General features: G+C 42.6%; 2 protein-coding genes across 6 annotated transcripts in view; both read right to left on the reverse strand.

The window, feature by feature from the left end:
• LOC137562822 (patatin-like phospholipase domain-containing protein 6) overlaps positions 1 to 4,434 on the reverse strand; it is a 119,779-nt gene extending 115,345 nt beyond the window's left edge. The window contains exon 1 of one of the 4 annotated variants that reach the window (XM_068274551.1): positions 4,370 to 4,434. The gene's annotated coding sequence lies outside the window, so the exon portion shown is untranslated. Of the gene's footprint in view, positions 1 to 4,179; positions 4,197 to 4,336 lie in introns of those variants that run through there. The other 3 variants (XM_068274552.1, XM_068274554.1, XM_068274553.1) reach the window with 3 other exon arrangements.
• Positions 4,435 to 10,390: 5,956 nt separating this feature from the next.
• Positions 10,391 to 13,879, reverse strand: part of MCOLN1 (mucolipin TRP cation channel 1) — an 82,058-nt gene continuing 78,569 nt past the window's right edge. For both annotated transcript variants that reach the window (XM_068274567.1, XM_068274566.1), the window contains exon 14: positions 10,391 to 13,612. In XM_068274567.1, coding sequence (XP_068130668.1) covers positions 13,570 to 13,612 — 43 coding nt within the window. In that variant the 3' untranslated portion in view covers positions 10,391 to 13,569. The remainder of the gene's footprint in view (positions 13,613 to 13,879) is intronic.

Here is a 13,879-nt window from a genome sequence, read left to right on the forward strand (position 1 = left end):
AGCCCCCTTTAGGCTACTTATCCCTCACCGTCTCCCCAGGTGGCTCCGGGTCCCCAGCCAGAAAGCCTGGCCTACTTGTGCTTCAACGCGCATGCGTGTCCCGGCCAGGTGCGCTCCCCTATCGTGCTCCCATCCCTGGGAACATTCTGCGCCTGCGCAGTAGTACTGTGCAAGTGCTGAACGCTCCTAGCCACGGGAGCGAGACAGGGGAATCATGTAGCTGGCCATGCGTGACAAAGCATGACTCCAGGCTTTTGGGCTGAATTGCAAGTGACAGGAGCCACCCGGGGAGATGCGAGGGATGAGCAGCCTAAGGGCCCTTTTCCAGTAGCAATCTCTAGCGTTCGCGCTAAATGCTAGCGATTGCGATTCAGCAAAAGTCCAAAATTTCCCGGCGATTTCCCAGCGTTTTTGCGATCGGAAATTACCTACCGCGATTCCTGTTATTTAGCAAACCGTAGCGATTTTAAAATCGCTAGCGATTTGCGATTCAGCAATCGCAAACGCTCTAGTGGAAAAGGGCCCTAAAGGAGGTTAAAGAAGCCCAGGTAAGTATGGTACCTAAGACGATTCTCGTCTAAGGTACACTTTAACTGACAAGACTATATACTATGTAGAGCACTGCGGAAGACGTTGGCGCTATGTAAATACTAGTTAATTATAATGAGATCAAAATAAATGCAATACATCCCCAGCAATACTTTGTTTATTGATTTGGTCCCCATAATAGTGGTCTGCGCCACTGAACATTTACAAACTCCCCACACACTGTGCTTTTACTGATCAATCCACTGCACCCCCTTTGCAGTTTCTTGATTGATCTATTGTAGCCCCTACCACACACACCCCTCATAACTTAACCTCTCAGCTGCCTGGTAAACACAGGGGGAGTACACATTTGCAAGCAGCGAGTAGCTGGGCAGTGCAGCTCTAAGTATGGCACACGTGCTCTCACCTGTGTGAAGTTCCTCCTCCCAACTCTCCACAGATGCACGAGCAGCACCCTTGTCATCTCCACGGCGGCTTCTGTGGGCGGGGCCGCCAGTATCACAGTCGGCTGCAATAATTCCCTGCGAGGTCAGACAGTGGGTGAGGAGGACAACGAGCCGCCCGCGTTAACAAGCTCTCGCGTGGCAGGGGGCGGGGATTGGGAGTGTGAGGAAGATTAGAGCAGCCTCATATTTTCTTTTAGCCAGTGGCTGCATGAAAGAAGTGGGGATGCGCGGCAGCCAGGAACTGTAAGCTAGTGCTGCCGATAGTAATCACCGTCGGCAAGCACTGCAGCAGCGCACCACAGAACCAATCATTCTTGTGTAAAAATGATACTGGGCCAGGTGGTCTTCTTCATCTGGCAGCCGCGGCCCATAATACAAGGGGCAGGAGGTGGCCCGGGGGGAGATTGGCCCCCGCCCCCCCGGGCCAGTCCGCCCCTGCCTATACTGGGAGCACCTATACCTGGCTTCCTATACAGGGGGCACCTATACCTGGCTACCTACCCATCTACCTCTACTGAGAGAGGTTTTTTTTTTTTTTGGGTCACACCAGGGCTATATCATGCGGTGCAAATAGTCGGGTGCTGTGTGATCATTCCAAATGGGGGGGGGGGGGGGGGGGTTATTCTCACAGCAAAAACAGACATGGGTATGAGGAAGTATGAGAACATTAATAGGAGGACTGAGTATAGATATTGTATAAAGCAGTAATTATGTATAGAAGGGGAAGTGGTGGTAGTTAGAGAAATCATTTGGCTATGTTCACAGAGGAGTGCTGTAATAACAGCGCAGGAGATTTAGGCGCAGCCGGCGCCACCATAGAACGTAATAGGAATTACGGCTATAGCATCGCTTATTGAGTAACTTTGGCGCCATCAGAAGACAGAGTTGAAGTTACTTTTAAAACACTAATTCGTCCGCCAGCAATAGCTAGAAGCCCAATTACTTCATTCCCCACTATCCACATGGACCTGGAGGGGGAATAGTAATTAACGCCACCAGGACTTGTTCAGCAGCAGGATAAGCCACATACCATATACTGTATCCTGCGCCCAAGTCTCCCGGCGGCGATTTCATATGTATGCGTACAGAGGCCTTTGCTTTGCATACCCTGTAACAGCAGGAATGCAATGGAACAGGAGGACGGTGCATGAGGTGGCTAAACTGACTAAAATCATTTACCTTTATCCTTCCTTAACCAGCAGTGGAGGACCGCATCCTCTGTTAGCCCCTATTCACCTTACTTTGCTTGTAAAACTGTTTACACTAAGCACCGTGAATTGGATGTAGTTTTAATTGCACATCCGCAGTAGATGTACTTCCATGGGCCGGCACCTATGCAGTTTGTTCCATGAGCGTCAGCAGCCACACTCCCGGCAGCCTCCTCCCCGGTCGTGGCTCACTACGCAGACGCCAGACCATGGAAGAGCATGCGCTATCAAAACTACATCCAGTTCAAAGGTGCCGACAGTCCGGGGCAAAGTATGGACTGTTTGTCTTACAAGCAAAGCAAGGCAAACAAGGGGACAACAGAGGACGCAGTCCTCAACTGTTGTACAAACTGCATAAATATAGGTAAACAATTTTTAGTCCGTTTGGCCACTTCATGTATCCTTTAAGGTCAATCGAACATAAATATGAGTGAGTGTATTATTTGTATGGCCACCTTTATGCTGTGTTCTGTCTTCTAGAGATAAGTAAAGGTTTGACTAGTCTTCATATGCTGCTTTGACAGAAACTGGAAAATGGTGTAGTAAAAAAAATGAAATTTGCATCTTTAATCAGTCAAAACCATATTAAAATTTACATAAACTACTTGATACAGACATAGACATATGACTATGGTAGGGATTAGACTGTGAGCCTCGGAGGGACAGTTAGTGACAAGACAATATACTCTGTACAGCGCTGAGGACGATGTCGGAAAGATGGATATATAGATAGATATAGAGATAGATATAGATATAGAGATAGATAGATAGATAGATAGATAGATAGATAGATAGATAGATATGCCTGATCTGCATCAGAAGTGTCTTAATCACCCGCCTGAAACAAGCATGTCCAGTCAAACATCTGATCTGCCTGCTTGTTCAGGGTCTTTGGCTCTATGTAAAAGAGGCAGAGGATGAGCAGGACAGCCAGGCAATGTGCATTGTTTAAAAGGAAATAAATATGTCAACTGCCATATCCCTCTCACTTCAGTTGTCCTTTAAAGCATACCTCTAGTAAAATATTACACACGCCTTATATCACAAACACAGTGCGCTGGGGCATTACAACTCTACTTCATTAGAGTATCTATTAGTTGTTGTCTTTGATTTTTAAATTAGAGGTTTGCTTTAAATTTACATGCAAGTCAGAATAATTAGCATCTCATGAACACTCTACAATCATGCTTTGTGTACAGCATCCTAAAGGGGCCCATGCACTGGTCAATTGCAACCATCGATTAATCGATTCTATAGCATGGATCGATCAGAAATCAATTCTATCGAATTATCCAATTTATCGATTTGCAGCAGATTTCAATTTGATCTGACTGTATGGAAAATCTAGGTCGATCTGCTGCTGGCATCAGATCCCTGGCCCATAGAGTTTTATTGGATCTAATGGTCCAATAATGCATTTAGATCGATTTCCAATAGATTTAACTCTGAAATCTATTGGAAATCTGTTCCTAGTGTGTGACACACGTAAGATAGATTTCTGTCAGATTCGACCTGACAGAAAACGATCTGATGGTCGAATCTGCTGCAAATCTATAAGTGTATGGCCACCTTAACATTGGGTAGACTAGCCATACTAGTTATCTATGCATTTTCCCAATAAAGTCAATTATAATTACCTAAAATGATCCTGTTTACCAAAAAAAGTAAGCAAACTAAAAAAAAAAAAAGTGTAAACCACTTATGCACTTTAAAAATTTCTAACACCCCAACCGGAAAAAAAAAATGGGGGTTGGGGATCCACTTTAATTTTCTGAATTCTCAGCAAGGCTGATCTGTGACATTACCAATTATTACTCCGCAGAATACTCATAATTCCTCCAGCTTTTGTCAAAGTTGTACAAAGTAGCTCATTTATAAGTGCTTTGTACAGGTATTTAAAAGGCACATTACAGTATAAAACGTGTACAAACCAGCGTATCATTACACGACATGCATATCATCATAAAACAAGCTACCGGTAAATCTTAGCTTTAACTTGGTGCCCAGAATAATGCCATTAGCAAAAGTAAACATATTACCGCAGCAACATAAATGATATAAACTATCATCTTTATAAAGCATCTCATTATACAAAGTAATGTGAGTATTAGACAGCTGCAGTTCATCCCTCACACATTAGTATGAGAAAGGCAAGATCCTTTTCACCTCTGTCCTCACTTGTTCGACCTTCTCTTGTTATTAGGAAGCCTCAGCCACTACAGGTGGTGACATCATCAGTCAGAGCTGGGCTGGGACTCCAGCCATATAGGGAGGTGATAGTAAACAAATCACCATCTTACTCCACCCATTGAAACAAGCCTAACCAGCCATGCTGCTACACTCAAGGCTACAAACTTTGTATGACAGAAGTCCTCTCTCCTCTAAAAGACACACAACAGCATAATAACCTTTAAACATTTAAACAAAAACATGTGTTACAGCTGATACAAATCTTAAAATAAATCTGCAGTTTCTACTTCTTGATTCATGGAAGCAGACATATTGTTAACATACAGTGCTTTCCAATGGGCTTATATGCCATAGGCAGTAATGTGACACAGGGGAGAGTTCAGATTACATTTTGAGATTATACAAAAATGAGAGGTGATTAGACAGGCTAAACTCTCTAAATACATACAGGGCACATTTCTCTCTGAACTCAGAAACAAACATTTCATACAGATCACCTGGCAGAACTAATGTCACCACCAGTGATACATTTCAGAATGTACATCAGTGAGAGGAAAGATTTTACAATGGGCAAACACTGACTAAATAATCTATAAATGAATATTGTAAATAAACTATTTCATTATGTTATGTTCACTATAGTTCCACTTTAAGGAAGGTTTGTTCTAAGTGCACAGATCATAAATGTAGGTTTGCTAATAAATAGGATCTATGCTATAGTACTGCATTAGACATGTAAGCCATGTGTGTGTATATTATGCATATAACTATGAGGCAATATAAGATCATGTGCTAAATTTATCTGAGTACAGACTTAGATTACGTTCTCCTCTTTGCCCTACATACCAGAGCTGCTAGGATAAGCTTGGAGCAATGTTACCTTCTGGGGTCTGCACTATACATCTTAAAGTGTATGGCTAGCTTCCAAAATAATCTGCATGCTCTCCTTCCACCATTCACACAATGTAAATACAGTAGAATCCCTTTATAGGAAACGCAAATGGACAAGAAAAAGTAGTTTACTATATCAGAAGTTTACTGTATCAGAATTGGCCATACGCTGTACATTTATACAGATGACTCCTCCCGTTCATTCGCCAATAACTTTATAGCTACTTATCACAAAGACATGATATATAGCTTGTTTTTTTCACCACCAATTAGGCTTTCTTTGGGTGGTACATTTTGCTAGGAATTATTTTATTCTAAATGCATTTTAACAGGAATAATAAGAAAAGAATTGAAACATTCTTTTTCAATTTTCAGCCATTATAGTTTTAAAATAAAAAGGTTCTACTGTGGATAAAACCCACACATTTTATTTGCCCATTTGTCCCGGTTATTGCAACATTTAAAATATTTCCCTAATACAATGTATGGTGACAATATCTTATTTGGAAATACAGGTGTATTTCTGTTTTGCATCCATCACTAAATAAAAGCCCATAACTGCAAAAGTAACAGTAATGTACCCCCATGACAAACATGAAAAAAAAATTCAGTCCCTAAGGTAACTATTTTTTTTTTTTTTAAACGGTCCTTTATATATGCAAATGTTTTTTTGGGGCAACCATGGGAGTGGTGGAGGTAAGGGGTCCATTTTAAAGAGTAACGGTCGGGCATAAAGTCAATTCTTTGTTTTTATCTGGTAAACAAGTAATAAGGATGCTAATCAGGCAATCCAAAAGTTACAATCACTATTACTTTTCTTGTTGATAAATTATCATTCCCCAGTTTACATGACTTATTTGGAACACAGAAAATTTGGTACACAAAAGAGAAGTTGCAGGGCATGCTGGGTTGTCTTTTTTTGCTGCTCTACTTCCCCTCAGACCTAACTAATGCAGCCTGATTGGCTGAAGCCTCCTTCCCTCCTGTTTTCCCCTCCCACACCTCTGTTCCTCTCTGATTGGCCAACATTTCTCAGGCTGAAACAATGCACTGTCTATAGTGAAGGGCGGGCAAATCAGGCAGAGGAGACTTAAGCTACGTACACACATGCGACAACGATCGTCCGTTGTCAACGACGAACGAACTTTTAATTGATGAAAGAACGACCTAAGTAAAGTTTTAAAAGGTGTGTAACGATCAGATCGTTAGAACGAACGTTACATCGCGTAAAAGTAACTATTGCACCTGCGCATAAAAATGAAAAGTTCCATGGAGAAATAGTGAAATGCGCATGGCAAGCCTAGTACGAACGATAGTTTCCAACGATGTACTACTTTTGCAAACGATCGTTGTTGAGAAAAATCCGTCAAGCTAGATCATTCGTTTTGAGCGATCTAGCTCGTCCGTTGTTACACTTCATAGTCATTGGCTGCTTTTTTTTTTTCAAACGATCGTCGTTTGAAAGGATCAGGGAACGATCGTTTCAAACGACTATAGTCGCATGTGTGTACGCACCTTAAGGGTGGATATTACATCACAACTGGCTTCAAAATAGCCACAGTAAATATGGAAACAGTGTAGAACAGAATTCTCTACTTTTCCTTTATAAAATTCACAGGAATAATGTGGACAGTGCAATACATATGTTATGTAAGTAGAGCAAGCATTTATCTACTTATATATTTGTTTTTGTTTTTTCCCCTGAGATAGTATGGCTGACAGCTCCTCTTTAAATGGTGTATATATGCGTGTATAAATGTATGTAGGTGTAATGTTACTATTTGGCCACAAGATGTCCTCAAGCATTTTCTTCCTGCTCCTACTGTTAATACAAGAACAGGAAGTAATGCGTGTAATTGTAACTATGTAAGTTATAATAAACACAGGCATCTCATTTGATGCCAGCAATCCGTGGCACCGGGTTTTAGATCAAAGGGAAATGTATTCCCATTCACTGATCTCCCCACTAACCGGCGGCGAGAACGTGCAGGACGGGACTGAGCCATGGCCATTCGCCGCAGTAGACGAATATCTACGTCCCTGGGCAGGAACTGAAGTCCTGCGGGACATAGATATACCGTTTCTGGCAACGAAAGTGGTTAAAAGCTTAACTGTTAAACGCAGGCGTCCTTTAAAAATATAAAAAAAAACAAAAAACTGACACTGTTGGAACCAGACACTGAGCAGAAGTTCATGTGAACCAGCCCTAAATGGTTTCTGTGGTGTGACCTCACTGTAGTAGTAGACAGAGGCAATGCAGGAGGTCTACCTTCCACTCATCCAGCTCTTGCCTTTCCCAATTCAGAATTATCTACCACATGATTTAGTGCAGCTGTCACTCCACCTTTATGGGCATAACTGGAGTCTATAAGTCCCTGTACCTTTTAAGCATTGGGTTAGGTTGGCCCAAAATCAATCCTTAATGGCCTCCTTGTCATTTCTGGTGGCGTCAATATGAGATAGGAAAAGGATTCTTAATTCCTAGACTTGCAAATGCCCATCTTGTTTTGGGAAGGTTTAGAGCAGGGCTTCCCAACCCTGTCAAGTGCCACCAACATTTGAAAGTCTAGGAGTTAAGAATCCTTTTCCTATCTCATATTGTCACCATCACCAATGACAAGGAAGCCACTGAAGATTAATTTTGGGCTAACCTAATGCTTAAAATGTACAGAGACTTCTAGACTCCAGTTATACTACCATAACATGGAGCTCATAAAGAATTCCCATTATAAAACCTACTAAACTAAATTAGAATTCTCTTCTGGTCAAAGCGGACCTAAACTCAGAACATCCTCACTGCTGTAAAAGACGATCAGCAGCATAATCTTTAAAGAAAAACATTTCCGTGTTAAAGCTGATACAAATCCTGCAATAATTCTGCAGTGTGTCCACTTCCTGCTTTCATGGAAGTGGGCATATTGTTAACATCCTGTGTTTACAAATTAGCTCCCCTGCCAGAGGAGATGCCCGAGCTGACACAGCTGAGAGATCAAATTACGGTGTTGATTAGTCACAGATGAGAGGGAATTAGACGGGCTAAACTCTCTAAATCAGGCATGGACAAACTTGGCCCTCCAGCTGTTAAGGCACTACAAGTTCCACAATGCATTGCAGGAGTCTGACAGCCACAGTTATGACTCAAAGGCAAATGCATTGTGGGACTTGTAGTTCCGTAACAGCTGGAGGGCCGAGTTTGCCCATGCCTGATCTAAATACATGCAGGGTGCATTCCTCTCCGTATTCCTTCTGTCCTGTGCAAGAGTTCAAGTTCACTTTAATTCACCAACGAAATAATAATGAGCTCAGAGTATACAGACGACAGATCTGTTAGTTCCCGTACAACCAACCCCCAGCAGGACAATATTCTAATGAGGAGGACGGGACACCTCTCAGATGAGGACACGGGTCATATCAGGCATACTTTTGTTATTCATATTTCACAAAAGATCAAATGCTAATGAGTAAATTAAGAACACTTTATTTGTATGAATAAATATAAACACAGCAGAATAGGACAGTCTCAAGAGTGGAAACTGAGACAATGATACAATAATTAAGACAGAGAAAGGTTGGCAGATTTAACAGTCATGATATCAGATGTTATATGTACCAGCTTGTTAAGATTTGTGCTCATAGGTGTGAAGTTTAGGAAAACAATAAGTGAACTATGTGTGGCAACAATCAGGGCAGGATTACAGTGAATGTGCTACGTCAGCGAATCTGTTGTCGAGCAGATTCCGTGCCTCTTAAAGTGATCCTTAAGTCAAAAAAAAAAAAAAAAAAAAAAAAAAAAAAAACAACAACAAAAAAAAACAAACAGACTTACTCACCTGGGGCTTCCAATAGCCCCCTGCAGCTGTCCGGTGCCCTCGCCGTGTCCCTCCGATCCTCGTGTCCCCGCCGGCAGCCACTTCCGGTTTCGCCGTCAGGAGCCGACAGGCCGGGAACGCGAGTGATTCTTTGCGTTCCCAGCCACAATTGCGCCCTCTATGCTGCTATATGCTTCATGCTATAAGCTATAGCAGCATAGAGGGTGCAATTGTGGCTGGGAACGCAAAGAATCACTCGCGTTCCCGGACTGTCGGCTCCTGATGGCGAAACCGGAAGTGGCTGCCGGCGAGGACAGGAGGGACACGGCGAGGGCACCGGACAGCTGCAGGGGGCTATTGGAAGCCCCAGGTGAGCAGAAGTCATTTTTTTTTTTTTTACTTAAGGATCACTTTAAGGTGGCCATAGATCTCTTCACTTGTCAGCCTATCAACCATTGATTCAATAATGGTTATCGAATAAGATGAAAATCGGTGCCGCCAAAAGCATTCCCAAACAACGCAACAAACTCCGGGACGAAATTGGTCACATGTAAAACATTGGCCGTCGCGGTCGATCTGGTGCGAGGTAGTAATGGAGAGCAATATCGGGATGTGCGACGAAACTCGCTGCGCTGCCCCCCAGTGTATAAATGTGCCTCCAGTGTGTGCATTTATACATTACCTTTCCTGTGTCACCCACTGCGTGGTGCCCATCCATCTTCCAGTTCTTTCTCTTCTATTTGTGCCTCACACACGGGCGGCGTATAGCGCGTGGTGCGTGTTGTCACACGCCTTCAGCATGAGGCGGACATAGAAGAGGAAAACCAGGAAGATGGATGGGCACCACACAGTGGGCGACATAGGAAAGGTAATGTATAAATGCAATCATGGGGGGCACATTTATACACTAGAAGGGCAGTGGCGAAGAGGCGGATGCGGCAGATTCCTGAGAGATTTCATGATGAAACTGATCGGGAATCAGCCTGCGTTGTATGGGCAGCCAACAAATCTCTCTCCGATCAGAGAGAGATTTGTCTTTTGGTCGATCAGCTCATCATAGCTAGATGTACGGGAACCTTTAGTTTAAAGGCAACAGATCTGCTGTGCGCTAAAAAACAATGCATGAAGCAGTGCATTGTGTGCTGCAACGGATGTGATGCCGTTACATTGTATTGGTACTTCATCTGGGCGGCAACTGATGCAGCACATTTAATGTAAACCGGCCCTCAAAGAGGAACCAATCTTATACATCACTAATAGACATTTCTGGCTATCCTGATTATGATCACTTTTATTATCTAAAAAAAAAAAAAAAAAAAAAAAAAAAAAAATGTATCTTAAAATAGGTTTGAATTTTCCAATGACACTAGCTATTGGGTGTGTGTTGGGAAACTTGCAAGAGAGTAGTGATGGCCATGTCTAGGAGGAGAACTCATGGAGAAGCATGCGATTTTTTTTTTTGATCAGCTGATGGATTTGCAAAGCTCTGATTTGCTGTGATCACATTCTGTCTGCTCTAGCACATGAACATGACTAGCAAATCAGAGACTTGCACAAATATCACCTGACCAAATTGATCACATGCTTCACCATCCGATCTCCTAGACACGACCATCACTACAAGAGAGCAATTAAATTTGGTTGAGTAGTAATTGGATTTCCCCTAAAATTGACCCTAGACTATTACAAAGATGTGACTATGGTAGAGACTAGATTGTGAATCCCTCTGAGGCACAGTTAGTGCACCCATACATTACTCTATTTTGGCATCGATATCCATCAGATCTGATCATAATGATTGAATCTGGCAAATATCTCTAAGCCGCAACATAACCACCTAATCACTTCAATGGATTTTCAGCTGGAATCTGTAAAAAGGTTTGATTGGGTATGCTGGCAAATCCCGGTCCCAAGGCTTCGATCGTGTGTGCAGTGGTGATGGCATTCTATATACCGATGACTGACAGACCCCAGGCAGCTCAAACCCCCCCACCCCCATGGTGAGTGGTGCATGCTCACCCCTCCTGTGTCCACTTTCCGATTGCCACCACAGGCACCTGTACCTCCACCACATGTACTGATTCCACTACGTGTGGTGGTGTCACATAGTACAGGAAATTGTGGTGGCAATCCGAAAAGACGACGGACCCAAGGTGGGGGGTAGGGGGGGGGGAGCGCTAGGACATTTCATGCCGAAATCTATTGTGTGTGGGCAGGCAATAGATCCTTCTCTGGTCAGACACTTTTCTAGGCACTTTTTCAGAGCGGTTTTGTAATTCACTCAGTGACGCGAGTCGGAGCAGTGCTCTTCAGCGCTGCTAGATTTGGGTGCAGCCAGCGCCACCATAGACTATAATGGCAATCAGTCTATAGCGGCGCTCAGTGAGTAACGTCGGCTCCGTCAGAAGATGGAGCCGAAGTTGCTTAAAAAAAACCACCACAATAATTGCTGGAAGCCGAATTATTTCATTTTCCCACTATCCATGGCAGCCTGGAGGGGGAATAGTAATTAAAACGAGAAGCAGGATCAGCCATATACCGCTGTATCCGGCGCCGATTTCAAATGTACTCGACGCAAGTATACCATGAAAAAAAGAGCAATACATGAGGATTCTCAACGACATCAGGTAGTCTGAAGAGAAACTTGGCCTTGGACACCAGTGGACATTTCAGCATGACAATGGCCCAAAACACACAGCAAAAGTGGTGAAGAAATGGTTAGCAGTCAAAAACATTAACGTTTGGAGTGGCCCAGATACAGGCTTTCCTATTGATTATTGAGAAGTGTATGAATAAATTTGGACTGGACACTTTTTGCTCAAATGTAAATAAAAGCTGAGAAATGTTTTTCCCCCACAATAATGCCTCTTGTACATGGTCCTATCTTTTGGGAGACACCCATGTCATTTCCTGTAAAAAATGTACTTGCTGGTTGAATAAAAGTGACTAAGTCAAGATGTGCCAGGGGTATGAATAATTATGGGCAGCACTGTATGTGCTCTTGTACATACATCACAGCACCATTCTCTCAGGCCTCTTTTCCACGGACTGTTGAACTGTGTGCTCAGCAAGCAGTTGCCAGGCTGCAGTGAGCAGTTGAGAGTTGAGAGGCATTTCACTGCCTAACAGTCCGTGGAAAAGAGGCCTCAGTTCAGTGCTCCAGGAGTTCCTGTTCTAGTCAGTCGAAGATTTCAGCTGACTAGAACATTGGAAATGGCAGCAATCCTCCCTGATGACATCCCCTTGCACCGGTTTTAAGACCTGAGAAAAAAAATAATAAAAAAAACCCACACACACACCACTGCACACCTACTCCTGGATCCCTTTGCTGTCTTTTTCACCTTGTTAGCAATCCCAATCCTCTGCCGCGCATTCTTGTATCAGCTTGGCATCTCCACTGCTATGGCATTGACCCAGACGTACTTTCAGGTCACTTCCGGGTCAGCAACATAGCAGTGAAGATGAGGGCAGAACGGAAGAGCCAACAGGGAGGAGAAGGCACCAAAGGAATCCAGAAGTAGGAGAGTTGTGCGGTGGTGCTTTTTTTTTTTTTCAGGCCTGTAAACATAAGTAGGGAGTAGGAGCATTTAAACTGTTCCAAGAAGTTTAACTATGCTTGATGAACATTGGGCTACAAAAAAGATATGAATTGTAAATACAGGAGGTTATCTTTTTTTTTTTTTTTTTCCAAATCCACGAAAAAAATAGTGCAATGTCTACTTCTGTTACATTTTGTCACTTTAACACAGAGAATAAGAAATGAAAGTGTCACTATTTATTCTCGGACAATAAAAGCACCATTTAAAAAAATATAAAACAAAATGTTACCCAATAAAAAAAAGCAATTAAAAAAATTAATAAAATCGGTCAGTGTACGGACATCCGTGTGCAGTCATGTGCTTAGTTATGTTTTGGTCACCGCTTTACTCACTCCTCTTTCAACCGCACAAGTCAATACACTCTACTCAGCTATGAGCTCATCTGTTTCCCGACAGCCCTTCCCTCCATCACATAACACTCATAACTAGGCAAATAATTTCAAGTTGATGCAGCATTATGTAAAATTTGTAAGCAAATTTATGCAGCTTGAACATGAACCAATCAAATCCTACAGAGGTATAATTTGATTGGTCCATTTTCAAGCTGCATACATTTGGATTAAAAGGATGTGCATAATCTTGCAATTATTTGCCTTTCTTTGATCATCCCTACTCATAACATGATATAACCTATAAATAAAACACTTCAGGAAAAAAATAAAACAAAATAAAAAACTGCCATGGAGTACACGGTTAGCTTATTCCGGTCAGGACTGTGCCGGCATCATCGTGTAAGGCAGCCGTGGAGCTACATAAAATGTCTTTATACATAACGGAACGTTTGTCTATATATAAAGTCTTTAAAATTAAAAATCTCTAAGATCCAGTATTCAATAGTCCTTCACTTCCGCTTTCACAGTGGAAGAGGGAAGCTCCGTCAGTTAATGATCACAGGGACATTTTCTTCATTGTCTTCAGACCTGAAAAGAAGAGAAGTTCAGGTATGTTAAAGAGGCACTGTAGAAAAATAGTGGAATGCAGTAAACTATGCAGGATACCCACTTTTACATTAAATATCCTGGTTTCCGCATCAGAAACACTTCCTCTATCTATATATTGCTGTATATTGGTGGTAGTGTTTATTATGTGGAATTCTCTCTACATAATAAACATGACCCAATGTGGGTCAGGTGACATGCCAGGGAGCCATATAAGGGCACTGGGAGCTGCAAGACGTGAAAAGGGCG

Source organism: Hyperolius riggenbachi, chromosome 3, assembly GCF_040937935.1.
Source record: "Hyperolius riggenbachi isolate aHypRig1 chromosome 3, aHypRig1.pri, whole genome shotgun sequence".
Lineage (NCBI taxonomy): Eukaryota > Metazoa > Chordata > Amphibia > Anura > Hyperoliidae > Hyperolius > Hyperolius riggenbachi.